This window comes from Colossoma macropomum, unplaced genomic scaffold (genome assembly GCF_904425465.1).
Source record: "Colossoma macropomum unplaced genomic scaffold, Colossoma_macropomum, whole genome shotgun sequence".
Lineage (NCBI taxonomy): Eukaryota > Metazoa > Chordata > Actinopteri > Characiformes > Serrasalmidae > Colossoma > Colossoma macropomum.
Genome location: NW_023494806.1, coordinates 9,511,539 through 9,527,845, shown reverse-complemented (window position 1 = coordinate 9,527,845; position 16,307 = coordinate 9,511,539). Strand labels below are relative to the sequence as shown.

General features: G+C 39.7%; 1 protein-coding gene across 2 annotated transcripts in view; it reads right to left on the bottom strand.

The window, feature by feature from the left end:
- abca2 (ATP-binding cassette, sub-family A (ABC1), member 2) overlaps positions 1–16,307 on the bottom strand; it is a 119,076-nt gene that overhangs the window by 2,699 nt on the left and 100,070 nt on the right. For both annotated transcript variants that reach the window (XM_036598436.1, XM_036598437.1), the window contains 21 exons: positions 15,310–15,525; positions 15,038–15,140; positions 13,950–14,275; positions 12,697–12,910; positions 12,432–12,537; positions 12,227–12,338; positions 10,695–10,755; positions 10,429–10,603; positions 10,139–10,254; positions 8,851–8,998; positions 8,629–8,752; positions 8,412–8,544; positions 6,523–6,643; positions 6,230–6,408; positions 5,423–5,564; positions 4,593–4,727; positions 4,062–4,165; positions 2,602–2,694; positions 2,365–2,467; positions 1,257–1,394; positions 850–1,059 (listed from right to left, as the gene is read on the bottom strand). In XM_036598436.1, coding sequence (XP_036454329.1) covers positions 850–1,059; positions 1,257–1,394; positions 2,365–2,467; positions 2,602–2,694; positions 4,062–4,165; positions 4,593–4,727; positions 5,423–5,564; positions 6,230–6,408; positions 6,523–6,643; positions 8,412–8,544; positions 8,629–8,752; positions 8,851–8,998; positions 10,139–10,254; positions 10,429–10,603; positions 10,695–10,755; positions 12,227–12,338; positions 12,432–12,537; positions 12,697–12,910; positions 13,950–14,275; positions 15,038–15,140; positions 15,310–15,525 — 3,059 coding nt within the window. The remainder of the gene's footprint in view (positions 1–849; positions 1,060–1,256; positions 1,395–2,364; positions 2,468–2,601; positions 2,695–4,061; positions 4,166–4,592; positions 4,728–5,422; positions 5,565–6,229; positions 6,409–6,522; positions 6,644–8,411; positions 8,545–8,628; positions 8,753–8,850; positions 8,999–10,138; positions 10,255–10,428; positions 10,604–10,694; positions 10,756–12,226; positions 12,339–12,431; positions 12,538–12,696; positions 12,911–13,949; positions 14,276–15,037; positions 15,141–15,309; positions 15,526–16,307) is intronic.

The window sequence follows — 16,307 nt, the reverse complement described above, 5'->3', positions numbered from 1 at the left end:
AGTAAAGGTGCTGATCTATAATAAGTATTTATGACAATAATTATCATAAATACAGCAGAATCTGATCCAAGATCAGCCCTGCTTTGTGAATACAAGCCCTGATGTTGTCTGAAGCTGCTGGCTGTTGCAGTGAAGTTTTGTTCAGGTTTATGGTTCACAGTAAGCCATATTGTGTCCTGAAACACGTTGACAAGTCTGTGTGACCTTAGTGAAGGCCCAGAGTCGTTTTCAGCAGTTTGACAGACGTCTTGGGGATGCATTTTTACAATTCGGGTCATTTGGGTGACTATTGAGGTCTAGTATATGTTAACATTGGAGCTTCAGTGCTAAACTAAAAAAAGCAAAAAATTTGGACACCAAACGTGTCTTGGCTGATCGATTACATCTTGGGGAAGTGTAAAACTGTAGTGTAAAAGTGTAAAATCCTTTAAATGCAAACTATTCCTTTAAATGCACAGTAACAGAAAACAGCCTGTTTAATTTTAATGGATTAAGAAAGATTGAAAAATGGTCATGTAAAAAGTGTTTTTGGTACATAATACCACACAAATGTTATAAGTAAACCTCAGGGGTAAAAAAAATACAAGGGCCCTTTTAGTTAAAGGGTTTGATTTATGTTCGCAGTAAGCATATTCTTTATTTGAGCCACCAAATTCTCACATTCAGATGCTCCTGAAGGTTTGATAAACTGAATCACCTGTGTTCATTTTATAATTCATTGAAAATGGTCATTGGGGCAGTTCATAAGCAACAGTGGGTTGTTGGCAAAATAACATTTCTAAAACTAAAGTCCCTCCTTGCTTCTATACATTCGGTCTGTAGTGTATGTAAATGAAACAGTAGTCTTACCCTCTCTTCCTCAAAGCTGATAAGTCCTTCATCATCATCACTCTCCAGTTCCTCTGGCTCCTCACTGACCAGAGCGCTCAGTTCTGTATTAGCCGGCCTGGGTCGCAGGATGCTCAGTAGACGCTGCAGTGGCGACTGACCTCCACTAGAGGGCGAACTTTCCTGCTGTTCCAGGTTGTCACTTTGCTTTTTGGCAAAGTTCACAAAAACCTGAGGAAAAAGAGGAGATGAAAAGTTTTCATCCTGACTAAACGCTGGTCAAGATGTCACAGTCTGCATCCATAAGGCTAAACCTCTTTAAGAGAAACAACATGTAAAACCTTTATCAAGCCAGGAAAAAGGAAACTTCATGTTCAGTCCTTTGATTCTCATTATAAGTCTGAATGCAGTAGTTATTCAACACTCACGTTGTCGAGAGTAGTTTGGCTCACTGAGTAATCCTCGATGCTCAGCACCTCCACCACCTGCTCCATCTTACTGAAGACCTGAGCCAGAGAAATGCGCTCTGACTTCAGCTGATACTGGATCTTGGTGTGATGTCTCTCCTGAGAAGAGAGGAAGCAGAAACTGTTACAGTAAATGCAGCTAGAAAACACTGGTTGTAAATGTTTGACCTTATAACAGCTCAATCTGATTTCTTTAGAAAATGATTTAATGTATCATCAAATCTCAAACTGCACTGTGATTTATTTTGGCGTGATTCTGAATGATTATGGATTCTGAATTCTGAATTTTAAAAAAGACACAAGTGTGACCCAAAGAGCAATAGATTAGTGGAATGTATGGAAAATAGACCACTTTTATATTTTGGAGAAAAAATAAGTGCATACTTTATTGAATACTATAAAAATGCTTGAATTGGTTCTTTCAGATCAGATGCATTTTCTACCCCTAATAGAACGTCTGTGCATACTGTCAATGTTGGAAGAAAAATTTGTATCTCCAAAACAGTAACTTTACAGGAGAAGGAAAAAAAACCTTATTAACTTTCAATGTAAGTTCATTTTTAAGTGATTTTAGACCATTTCTACTGGTCCATTTATTATGAAATATTGAGAGAATGTAAGAACCAGCTGGCATTTCTGAATAGTGTAAAAAATTGAAAACAACAAAAATGGAGATACGAGGTTTTCTTCTGACAATCTTACTGAATTAAAAGTCGGGGTATGGAGCCAAAAACACACTTGAGTGAAATTTAAAACATATCAACATCATTTCACAATATCATTTCTTTATGAAAAATGCAAAGAAACTCGACAGGCAAGAGAAAAAAACGCCCTGGTGTTTAATTTGTAACATATACTTTAAATAAAAAAGTAAGAAGTAAAAAATAAGTTTTATCTATTGGGAATATAACTGGGTAAAAATATAAGTATTCAATTTCAATAAAACCGTAAAGTACAAATCTTCAAAAATAGTACAGCACAAAAGTACAATTTGCTCAAGTGTGTCTTTGTTTACTAAAGTGCAGTAAAGTGAGGACATAGCAAGTGTCCAAGGTTGAGTAAGGCAAACCTTCAAAATGGCCTCTGGGAAGTTCCTGTTGAAGAATCGGATCACTTCCTTCACACTAGCTGTTGTCTTAGTGCGCACTGTGATCATGTAACCGTCCCCAAACCTGTGAAATGAGGATCAATTATCAGCTTGTTTGATGAGGCTGAAGATCTTTGATGTGGAGAACAGAAAACAGTGAACCTGAGAAATGAATCATTTTTGAACTTCAGTGAGCACCTGTTCTCGAGAGGTTCTCACCTGTTCTTCAGATGCTGAATGCTGCCCAGACACTTAAACCTGCCGTTAACCATGATCCCCAGCCTAGTGCACAGCGCCTCGCACTCTTCCATACTGAGAAAACAAGCAGTTTAATATGTTAAGAGAGGCAAACTTAACAACACCAACGCACTGATTAAGCTGGTCTAGGACTAAACTGTAACATCAATGGTGATTTATTATTTAAATGCCTTTTTAGTCTACTTTACTCTTTTAATCTGGGTCTGGGAAACTGTCCAGTGTTACCCAGCACTGATTAATCATGCAGTCAAACTATAGACCTCTTTGTCATCTTTATCACTGCCCAAATAACAGAAACCTCATGAGCAGGTGACGTGTTCAGAAACCAATTCCATGTAGCGGAGTCTGATGGCATTTTTCCTACAAGAAAAGTTTAGTGATTGAATCATAAGTTTCTGGTTCATTCTAGGACTAAAATACAGGGGTTATTCTTGAGTTGACTATCTGTGTTAATCTGCATGTTCTACATCAATTTCAGATGCAAACTAAAAGAAAGTTTGATTGTTTTGGTTGCTAACAGTGATAATTTACATGTTAACTATTTTTTTGCTCACTGTTTGGAATCTATTGATAGAAATCCAAATATGTGAAAACGAAATCAACTACACTCACAAAATTTAGCTCTCTTTGCACTTTTCAGTGATGATATCTTAGTTCTGATTTGCCCATAAAAATGAAATACTATGTCTCTGGGTTTGCTGAATGATGATTGTGAACTGATGCTGTGTTGTGCTGGGGGGAGAGGAGGGATTTTCCCTCAGAATTCTCTACTGGCAGTAGACCCCCCCTTTCAGAAATTAAAAACCTAATCAAAACTGCAAATTTCACCAAAGGGCAACAATTTGAAAATAAGAATGAGGACTCAGTGGGTTAGTTTCTGAGACCCATATTAACCCTAAGCCTAGAATAAAATGAATTACTAATACGATTCACCAGTGGTGATGCAATCTAGGTCAAGGTCAAGACTAGGCTTAATCCATGTCTGAGCTTTGGGGGAAATTTGTGGTGTTTTCAAAAATTCCAACCTATGGTTAACACAAATAATGCCAGGCTGATAAGTTTAATCCATCAGTAGTCAAAATATGGACATTGCTACATACATACTACAAGCGAGCTAACACTCCTGTGCACTGAACTGAATTAATGTCAAATAAATAAATAGGCTGTATGTAGCAACATTCCTATTTTGACTACTTCACAACCTCGGAATTCAAATGACAATCATATTTGGGGAAAAATGTCTGTAGGACAAAATGTACTGGCTTTGGTTCTCATTGGTTAATCACAGGGCACAACAGGGTTGATTTTGAAAACAGGGTCCGAAACCCTATTCATTTGTCCCATAGTGAAATTATTTAGGTTCATCCAAGTCCAATGGTGAACTACAAAATGACAACATGCAGCATCAGCTGTTTTATCACCTGTGTGATGTCAGCACCACCGACCGCCCCGTCTTGATGATATCAAGAATGAGGTTCCATAGGAAACGGCGGGCCTTGGGATCCATGCCTGTGGTGGGCTCATCCTGCAACAAAGGACATAATCAGAGTTAGAACTTGTGAATTTTCCAAATTTCTGCATAATTCAGCCATTGAGACTTAAAGTAATTCCGAGCTTTTTGATGTAAGATGGTGCACTGTAGAGAAACTTAGTGGATTCTAAATTTCTTTATAATAGTGGTGATGGGAACCAGGGGTCTTAAAGTCTACAATGCATATAATGCATATATTCATATCCATTCCATGTAATAACTTTCTGTGCGGGATCTCTCAGCGGCATTAAACTCTTCAGACGTCTGGTTCCAATCACCACCACTGTGAACAATGCCTTCCAATGCCCTCAAACCACTCTGAATGGTTCTGTTTACAAAAGATATTGGTGGAATTGGTGAAATTCCTCTGTAATCAACCCAGCCAGTATACTTATAGAGAACATGGATAATAAGCTCTAACCAGGAAAATCAGAGAGGGGTATCCGATCAGAGCGATGGCTGTGGAGAGCTTGCGTTTGTTCCCTCCGCTGTAAGTGCCCGCTGGCTTATCGGCATATTTAGACAACTCGAGCTTTTCCAGAGCCCACTGCACCACCTGAGAGAGAGAGAGGCAAGAGAAAGAGAGGAGTGGTGAGTTGGGAGAGAGGTAGAGAGATGTAGACATATCTTTATATAGAGAGAGAGAATGGGAGAAAACCAGAGATGAGGAGTTAAATGAGTGATGAACAGGAGCAGAGGGGATGTAAAACGTGATGGAGTTACAGGGAAAGTGGGAGTAGTTGTGAAAATGGTGCCATTATGACTGAGCTTAAAGTAGGCTTAAGAGCTGGCTGCAGTAATAGCAGAGCTGCTGAGTGCTGAGAGTCCTGCGCCCCACACTGAAAAAATCAACCAAAGGGGAAGTTTGACTTATAAACCGGGAACATGTCGACATATTAACCGCAACTGAATTTTATGTTGAGGTAACACATTCAACAGAAATTCGTGGCATAATTAAATTACGTTTATTGATTTTTTTGAGTGCATCAAATTCAAACAGAGCCGCCCATGCGTGGCCAAAAGAGTCCAAGAAGGCAGAACTGGCCTGCTCTCTGAATTTCAAAAAGCAGAATGTGAATTTGAACGGGACAGAAAAGGTAATAGCGGCAGTTACTGTCCTCTCCAGAGGCCTTTTAGCAGGTCATTTAACCAAGACCACAAAATAGATGTGTGGCTGTGAGAGGTAATATCTTTTAGTGCGTTATGACAGATGATTCTCTGTGTGTGTGTTTGAGTGGGTGTGTATTTTACCCGCTCCTCATCCTTCCAGGGTATCCCCCGGAGGCGTGTGTACAGCTCTAGGTGCTCTCGCGCTGTCAGGTCCTCAAAAAGAGCGTCAAACTGAGGACAGTAGCCAATACTCTGCTGCACACGCAACAGCTCCTTCAGAATACTGCACAGAGAGAGAGAGAGAGAGAGAGAGAGAGGGATGAAGTCTTTATGTTTTACACGTTGCTCAGTTCGATTTTGCATACTTTTTCTTCAATATGTATTTTAATGCTAATGTGTATGACTTACAGACCCTAAAATGATCTGCATCTTCATCTTTGTAAGTAAGCAAGCAAGTCATCGTTTATAAAAATGTTTCATTTTGTTTAAATGCTATTTTTTCATGGATTTTTGATATGAAAAAAGCTGCAGCTGTTAAGTCAATTTTATCTCAGCGTCATTTTAATAATTTTTGTAATTTTACATACAATAATAACATGTACAGTGTAGATTTAACCAGAAGAAGAAGACACCAGAAGGTTTAGATGATTTATTCAATATTTTAAGTATTTTGGGAACAACAAAAAGTATTAAATGTAACTTAATTCATCTCATTCATGATTTATCTCAGTCAATCATCTTGATAATTTTAGAATCTACTCAAAAATCTCTTCTAAAATTTTCTTACAGCTTCCTGCTAATTATTTAAAATCTGTCGCACAAGACTGACATATTAGAATCATTTCATCATTTACCTCAAACTGAATTGGCTTAATATTTTTGACAACATTGATTCCAAGCATTTGATGGCAGTGCATGTGTGTCAAACGATGTTTGGATATCTGATACCTGTGTCCTCCGATAAAGGCCTCTCCTCCTGTGGTGCTTTCGTCTCCGGTCAACATTTTGAAAGTGGTGGTCTTTCCTGCCCCGTTGACCCCCAGCAGCCCAAAACACTCCCCAGGACGGACGCCCAGACACAAGCGGTCCACTGCCAGGATACGCCCCATCTTACGAGACTTATACACCTACAAATGGAGAGGTAGGTGCTTTTAATCATTTTCGGTATTCTGTAGTTTATTACTGTCAATCCTACATAGCTAAAAACCACACACTGCCACAGCAGCAGTTCATGGTCTGACCTTAGTGAGGTTTTCAATCTTCAGCATGTCATTATCAGCATCTCCTCTCAGCACTCTTCGTCTTTCGCGAGCTACGTCAACATCATCATCTTCAATTGGCTGACTGTTCACAGGCACTCTCCTACAGAGGAAAAATAAAAAACACTCAGTGCTCTTTCATTCTGTTTATCATCAGTCTGAAGAGGCCACTATGACCACTAGTGTTGCACAACGTATTTCATTACTACAACATGGTTAACAGTTCAGTACTCACAGCACTTTCATTTCCTTATTTAAACTGGCTAACATATCACTGATGCTGCATTCTGTCTATAGCATCACCTGCACAGAAACACCCTCATTAGCATATTTATAAAATACAGGTAAAGAGTTTTATTCATAAATGTGATTTTATGCTTTTACAATTAACATGCTGTATAATATAGTGCAATATCAGGTATTTTATATTTGTTTTAAGCACAGTATGATGAATGTTAAAGCTCAGAGTACATTAAATTAAGCCATATTTAAATGATTTTAATTACTTATTTGATTTGTTTAACATTTGTATTGAAAAAAGCTCAGCAATGTTAAGCTTTTTTAGATGATGGCAAATGTTTTTTTTTAAGTGTTAGGGATGTATCGATATGGGACTTCTGGACTGATGCTGATATCCAGAACCTTCAAGGCACTTCTAAGTCTAATGATTTCTGTAAATTAAAAATACTTTTTAAATACTAGTTTTGGTTGGAAACAAAAAAGTTAAACTCTTCACAAGCCCAAAGGAAAATGACCCAATCAGGGCTCTTTTTTATTTTGCTGTACAGCCAACCAAGGCCTAATGTGTCAAAATAACCACCAACATAATCAGGGAGTGGCAGCGGAATGAAATCAATCAGTCACATTTTGATTTGCAATGGATGGGACCAGTTTCACTCTGGGCCTGCTGGAAGTCCTGGACACATCACTAATTGTGAGTACGAGTGACAGCCTAACCAGGTTTCAATCAGTTGTTAGAAATATAAAACAGCAGCAGCTCAATTCCAGGGCTCTGATTAAGTCACTGTAAAACTTCTACAAGGTAAAATATTTCGCTGCTGTTAGATCAAAACCTCGTACCTCCATTTTTGTTGTTTTTCAGTTTTTGACATAATGTGAAAATGCCTGTTGCCTATTACATTGTGTGTACATTTCATGATGACTCGACCAAAGGAAATGACCCAAAAAGACTTGGAAAAACTTCTGGTTCCATTGACTTACATTAAAAGTAAAGTATGCTTTTTCCTTCTCCTGTAAAGTTAACATTTTGGAGATACAGGGTTTTGTTCCGACAGCAGTGATATGCTGTGTCTGTTATAAGCTTCGATAAAACATGTCAGTTTATAATCTAGAACAGCCGAAATATGTTCATATTTTATTTCTTCATTTTCAGTTTTGACATTTACGACCCAAACTGAAGGCCACGCTATAATAGTCTCGGTTCACCACTGGATATGTTTGATTTACGTATCTGTGGAAGGTGGCAAACACATACATCTATAAAATGTAGAAATTAGAACTATGTCCACCAGGATTAGCACTACATATAATTGTAACTTTTATTTGTAGAGGGGTACAAATGCAGTATAGAAAATAACATGAAAACAGTTTGAAACAGTAGTCCAGCATCACCTAAACATTCTGCTCTTTTAAAGTAAAATACAACATCAAATATCTGTTTGAAATATCAGTTAAATTTGATTATCTGTCTGATGCCGATTTTTTAATAGATAATCTGCCCATGTCAATATGATTCTGATAACACTGTGCTTCCCTACTTCATTTTTTTGCAATAGTGTCATTTCGGTCTTGGTCAAAATTCTGGTATTGTGACAACACTAGTGACCACTAACACTCACACACATACTCACTGAGGTTTTCTGAGGAAGTTGTACTGGCACAGAATAGTGATAAGAAAGCCCACAAATCCCTCTATGGTCATAGCCACCAGTCCGCGGGTCACAATGTCCCACTCAAAAGGAGACTTCACCTTATCAAACTGACCTGCATGCCACACAAAGATACGGCCATTAGAGGGCCACAAAGAGCAGCTTAGAACTCTCCATGTCCAACACTCCACAAGCTTACCTATCTTAGCATAGTACTCATTAATGTATTCATTGTAGGCCATCTCCATCAGCCCGTGACCCAGGTTGTAATTAGGAAAGATGAGGAAACACGACTTCAGATAGCTGTTCACCAGCTTCAGATCCTGGGAGAGGAAAATAACACTCCAATTAAAATGAAACAAGTGCCTCTTTCACTTCCACCCAGATCAATTAAGATAATAATTATCTCCCTGTGTTGTACCTTGTCGTGTTCGAACAGCTGCAGGAGGAAAGTAGCCACGGTGGCTGTGATTCCTATGAAGAGGTTTATGACGATGAGGAAAACGTAGGCAGTACTGGGCACCTCGAACCAGAATGAGGCTGGATACATGATGGGGGTTATAGACCAGCTGTAGGAAAAGTACAGCAATAAAAACCTTGATTATACTGGAACAAGTACTGAAAGATGCCAAATGGCCTTTCTAAATACTTATAATGAGAATCCATTACTATGCAGTACACCAAATTAAAAGTATGCAGCAGATTTAATAAAAACAATCATTTATTAAAGAAAGTGTTGAGCTTGAAATGCAAATGTACACAATTGTTCCCTCAAATGTAGTCAATCAGCACAGACACGTTTGGTGTCTGAAATGCATTAGTGTGTGCATTCGTTTTAGGACTACATGGCTAAGGTAGCTAAAAAGTAATGAACATTTATAGCGTGCAGTTAGCTTTGTGCAAACAGACACACCTGTGGCCAAGAGTCCAAGGCTCCCGCTGTGGCTCAGAGGCCTTAAAGGGGAATTTCAATTAATTTCTGCATAATTAAATAGTTACGATGTTGAGAAGATTATTCAGAGTGGTTTGATGTGAAACGCTCAGTTGTAGAGAAACAGAGAGTCAGAATTGTTCACAGTGGTGGTGATAGGAACCAGAAGTCTGAAGCGTTTAACGCCTCTGAAAAAAGCTCCCCTACATAAAGTTATTACATTAACTGGTTATGAACAGCCTGAAATCTGAGACATTATATAACAAAATACATTCTTGGCAGAGAGGCATGTACAGGGTACTGTGAGGCGAAATATTACCCAAAGAATTTACCACTTTTTTACCATTATCAACATTACATAAAACACTCAGAAGACACATGTAGATTCAGTGGTGGTTTAGGTAGTAAATAAAATGGCTATAGTTGTGTTGTAGACACAGCAAGCCCTGGTTCCTATCAACACCACTGTAGAGACATCAGACGTTCTCTAAAATGTATGTATTTAAGTTTTTATGCTGTTTCAAATTCACAGCAAACCACTCTGAATGGCTTTCTTTAAAGCTCAATGATTGAATAATGTGGGAAAAAGGGAGGGGTTCCCCTTTAAGCATCTGCTTATACCGTTAACAGTAACAAATGGCTCAGACAGTAGCCTGAATTTTGCCCGTTTTGTTTAACATGTCTTGATATGTCCACATAAACATGTTTTAGTTATTTATCCTTATTTCCTCTTTCATCTTCATTCTGATTCACTGGTGTAATTTTCTGCAGTGTGTACCCATAGAGCAGGAAGAGAGCGAGCACCGCCGGGAAGTTTTTGGGCGACGTGTATGCAGGAAGGTCGAACACGAACAGAATGAGAATGCAGCATGTGGCCGGAACCAGGTAATTGAGCTAGAGACAGAGAGAGAGAGAGATAGAGAGAGAGAGAGAGAGAGAGAGAGAGAGAGAGAGAGGGAGAGAGAGAGAGAGAGAACCTATTTAGACTCAGCAGTACACTGTGTGCGCAGCCCTCAGGCTCTTTCTGTGTGAACAGCAACACATTTCAGTCCTCCACGATGACCTCACCATGTCCCATATGTAGTTGGCCAGCCAGTAAATGACGGGGTCACATCCACTGACAAACTGCAGGTGCTTGGCCTTGGTGGACTTCTCAGCCACCAAAAAGACCACAAAGCTGGCTGGAACAAAAGACATGGCCACGATGATGAAGATAGCGATGACCACATCGGTGCCCTGGAGCCTGCGGAGGCCAGAGAGAGCAGATATTGGACTAGGGCTAAGAGAGAGAGAGGAAGCAGAACATATGCTGCAAAGAAAATGAGCATCCTTACAGATAGTCCAGAGAAAGGCTGGCACTGGTCCTGTTCATGGGATGATTAGTCACTGTGATACCTGAACACAAATGAACACACCAGAAAGAACAAAAATAACATAAAAGCTTTTGGACCACTTAAGTTCTATGTTTACTGTTTACACCAGCACTTTTCAATGGAATTTCTATTTGCTGCACCTGTAACTGTGGTTAATTACCACAGACAATAACTTCAATGTGACTCCGGAATTTCGGCTGAGCTTGTACACTTGTGCTTTTAAGACCGATCGCACATACGATTTTTCGTAGAGTGTTCGTTCAAATGCAGTTTTTTCTTATAACAAATAAATGACGACATGTTGATAAGAATTGAAATCTAACTTGCACAAATGATGTTACAAAAGAACATCTCTCACACTGCCCCTCACGGACACCACATACAGGCTCATATACATACTGACACACACATATATATATATACATACATATTAGCAACCACCTGGGATACCACAGCAACGCCCTAGCAACACTTTAGCAACCACCTGGGACATCACAGCATGGTCTAGCAACAAATTAGCAACCACCGAACCAATTTAAAGTTCACAAAGTTTTCACAAAGTTTCCCTTTCTATTTGAAGTTACTTTAAGATTAAGATTAAGATTTTATAAGATTAAGTGACCTTTAATAATCCCACAATGGGAAAATTTCACCTCTGCATTTAACCCATCCATGCAGTGAAACTCCACATACAAACTAGTGAGCACACACACACTAGGGTGCAGTGAGCACACTCGCCCGGAGCGGTGGGCAGCCCTATCCGCAGCGCCCGGGTAGCAGTTGGGGGTTAGGTGCCTTGCTCAAGGGCACTTCAGTCATGTACTGTCGGCTCAGGGTCGAAGCTATGTTATGATCAAAGCTAAGCTCTGTCTGAACAATAATAACTCAAGTTTAAAGAAAATGCTTAAAACAAGATTAGTTTTTACATATTGTTTAGTATTATTATGACATCAGATCAAATTAGTGTTACTTAAATGTAGCCACAGTGCCTTAAACCAGTGGTCACCAACCCTCCTCCTGAAGATCTACTTTCCGAGATCAGTTCCAACCTGAATCAAACATGCTGACCGCTCCTTACCTAATGCTACTGCATGTGATCCAGCCAATCAAGAACTGCTGAAGAAGTTAATTAGCTGGAGCAGATGTGGCTCATTGTGGTCGGGACTAGAATCTGCAGAAAAGTAGATCTCCAGGATCAGGGTTAGTGACCACTGCCTTAAACTGATTAAATTTGAACTGATTTTAAGATTATAATTTACAGCACAAGATGTTTTTTCTTATTTTGAGAAATCTTAAGCAAACTTTTCTCACCATATTGGAAGTTAATTTTGCTTGATTGAAGTATTATTACATATTATTATTTGTAGTATTTTGCAGTGAAGGTGGCCTGGCAGAGGCAGCATTTTTACAGCATTTCTTTTCATGTGATGGATCAGAGGTATGAGATATGAAATTAGCCAATTGACACAGTCACTGTGAGCTTGGAATCTCACCATAAGCTGCAGGGTTACCCTTGCTAAGGGGCAGGTTGGCTCGCAGGATGGCATTGTTGAGCACATTCAGGTAGGTGGGCATGCTGTGGTAGCCTTTGTTATTGTACAACACCTGCGCAGAAAAAGAGAAAGCAAAAAACCCTCAGGATCAAACTAGACGTGACATTCAGAGAACATCTAAGCAGAGAAAGGTGTTCTTTCTGACCTGAGCCGATCGCCGGACTGCTATTTTGCGCACCATTGGTGGCGTCTTTCTGCCGAAGGATGCTGGGACTGATTTCTGGATGTTTCCAACAGTGATGCCTCCATATCTGCAGCACAACAGTCAAACAGTACTGGCTATAATAGCCTTATAGCACACATTGCAAAACTAAACAAGCACCAAGCATGTCTAGGTTAATCCACTACATCTGCACAAACAACTGCTTTAGCAACTTAACACTGTGACTTCCTTTGTTGTTAAAGGTCACCTGTGCAGTCTCAGACGGTCAGAGGTGTAGAGGAGGTATTCAGACACGTTGCGGCCAGTGATGTCCACCAGGATGTCCCCAGTGACCACCTTCATGAGAGGTGGTCGCCCTCCGACTCCGCTGGGGCAGGAGAAGCCTGTGCCCTGCATGGAGCAGATACAGCGTACCGGCTCACGGATAGAGAGAGGCAGCGGAGGAGGAGACGTCACCATCTCTGCAGGAACAAGTACATTAATGCTTATAGTAATAATAATAATAAACACAGAAGTACTTTAAACAGGAACACTGGAAGGATTTTAAAATAAAATTACGGTACAGTCACAAACCATGGAAGAAAAGAGAGACCCAAACTATTAGACATTAGTCTAAATAACAATTTTAATCTGCATTCAAACATCTATCAAGCTTAATATGATCTGGAATTATACATCTCCTAAACACTATTCCAGAGTATAAGAGGAAATTTTCCACCAGCTGAGCTGTTAGTAATCCTAGATGTTTGCATTTGGTTTCAGCTGAGTGAAGTAGTCTGGGTGGGCTTTAATGCATCAAGAGATCGGCAAAGTATGCCAGAGCTAAGCCATTAACGGCTTTAAATGTTATGAGCAAGACCTTGTAGTGTATGTACATCATCCATACAGGGAGTTCAGCCACTGAGGGAGGCTGACATGCTATTTAAAAGGCACACATCTTACTTTTTTTGTTGTATATTATCACAGCTATGACGAATTCAAAATGGGCTGTTTTTTGCAGATCATTTCCATATATGGACTGTGGAGTGAAAGATTGTTTACATACAGTAATATGCAAAAGTTTGAACAGCTCTGGTCAGAGGACTTTTGTTGGTTTTCTAAATAAAAATAAGTTCTATTTTTGTAATAAAAATAGTTTGAAGAATTATAATACTAAAAAAACATAAAATATAAAATAGGCTACAGTGTTTGCACAGGGCACACTAGATTACATTCAGCAAATAATCAGTAATTATGCAGGTTCATTAGAAAATTAACAAAACAAGTAACTTGACCAGGAGAGCCCAAACTTTTGCATGTGACTGTGGTACCTCTTTTCACCTTGTCTTTTATGTCATATTTGTTTTCCATGGTATATAAAGATCATTCTACATCAGTCTCTACATTTCCTTTAATCTGGCTACACCCTCACAAGTTACAAGTTGTACCACAAAAATTGAAGTTAGCAGGTTCATCCCTACGTAGAACATCACATATGCGGGTTGCTGAGGTCAGCCTCACCGTGGACAGTGGTGGGTGGGGTTGCCGTGTAGTTCCAGATTCCATCTTCAAAGCGTGGCTCTGGGTCATCAGAGGGTGCGGGGGAGGGGGGAGGGGGGACAAAGTTGGACAGGGGGACGCCCTGGGTGAAGGAGTCCAGGCACATGGAGTCGAAGTAGCGGGCGGCCAGTGTTTTGGAGTTGTTGGCGTAGGGGTTGAGGGTCTGGGCCAGCTGGTCCAAAGTGCTGTTAAAGGGTGTTTTCAGCACACATGTGGCCCCCACGCCCGAGGGCAGTCGCAGGGTGTTGATTATCTTCTGAGGGTTGGCGTCTGGTGACAGCTTGCTCCTGCAGAGGGGCAAGTGGTGGTGGAGCAGCACAGAGGAATACAAGAAGAATATCATGAGTTATGTTTATTACTGCTTATGTTATGTTATATACACCGATCAGGCATAACATTATGACCACCTCCTTGTTTCTATGCTCATTGTCCATTTTATCAGCTCCACTTACTATATATATATATATATATATATATATATATATATATATATATACACTGATTGTTTCTACGCTCATTGTCCATTTTATCAGCTCAAACTGTGCAGCAGCAGATGAGCTTTCGTCTCTGACTTTAAATCTATAAGATGGACTGACAGGGTAGGAGTGTGCAATAGAGTGGACAGTAAGTGGACACAGTGTTTAAAAACTCCAGCACAATGGATCAGACACAGCAGTGCTGTGATGTATATATATGATATGTATATAAAAAATGATGAACGTATATATATATATATATATATACACATCATTTAAGCCCAGCAACTGCCTTGTACATTGTATTTATATATATTCTCACTAAACAAAACCTTTGTTCTTTAAAGTAGCTTTACAGGAGGACCTTAAATCAGCATGTGCACGAAAAAGACCTGCACTAACTGTTCTCACTATGGTCATATGACCACATGTTGGATATGTATCCCCCATAGGCAAAAGGCTCAAATTTAACTTAAGAAAATATCATTTTTTGTGTTCATACAGATTTCAAAAAGATCTATTTAAACCCTATAATGAGAATGCAGCCTTAGACAGTGTGATAATGAGCCTCACCTATACTGCAACCGGTCCTCATTGGCATAGGGGATGAAGTTTCCTCTGGGCTGTGTGTAGTTATGATACTGAGATGGTGACAGAATGAGGGGCGGCAGGTCACCTACAAAATCAAAACAAAGACAACAGTGTTATACAGAAATATAACACCTTTATCAGGATTCAGCACATTAAACACCCAATACACCTGCTGATAGCGGGAGGGGTTTAAGACTTAATCTGTGTCCACAACACTGGTCAATGAAATTTAAACTCATCTTGTTCAGTCTCACCTATCTCCGGCACAGACAGAGCGACGGTCATGGCCACACAAACAAAGAAGGCGGGCAGCAAGATCTGGGAGAACAGGCCTTTGGTGTTTCTCTTGGCGCAGTGGAACCTCTTGACAATGAGGCCGTGAAACTGTCGCAGTCTGAGCCACCAGCCCTCCAGCTTAAAGCTACCCTGACCCTCCAGCACTGCCGGCTCAGGAGAGCACGATGCCTCATCTGGGGAAACAGACGGTGGCAATGAAGAAAAGTGTGGACAGTATTACTAGATTATTACTATACTATTGAAACGACAGAGCTTTCCTGGTGACATGGTCAACTATGCAGACATGCCTCTATAATAAAGTAATATTATTATTGTAAAATCGTAACATGAAGTTTTATGCAGAATAAATATCTTATGAAAAATTTCAGTTTCTGTATCTTGCATATAACCCAGGCTTTCTCACTTGCACCCATTCACTGAAAAGACAAGTCTAACCACAATGTGTAGAGATAAAGCACAATCTGGTGCTGTTTTTTTTGAGTCTGAGGAACAGAATTTTCAAGTTTTAAGCAGAATATTTTTTTCTGACTTTCTGCCAACACGTTATATCTAGACTGCAAATGGCAAAGCCATGAAAGCATGGATGAATTTGACATCTGAGAATTTATTTAACCTCTTATTAATATTAAAATCTTAAAACCTATTATGCAGTAGCTCCTATGCATGAAGCAGCTGTCACCCTGCACTTTTGCTGCACTTTTGCTTTGCACAGTTCATCTAGGTGAACTATAACTTCTTCCGAACCTCGAAACCACAAGCCTGTAGGAAACAAGACTGGGCTGTAGACTCCTTGTTGGAAAAGCAACAAATCTACAAATACACAGTGAGGAAAATACTGAAGCAAAAGTGCAGGACGACATCTGAGAATTTCTTTAACCGCTTATTAATATTAAAATCTTAAGACTTATTATTCGGTAGCTACGATGTATCAGGCAGCTGTCACCCTGCACTTTTG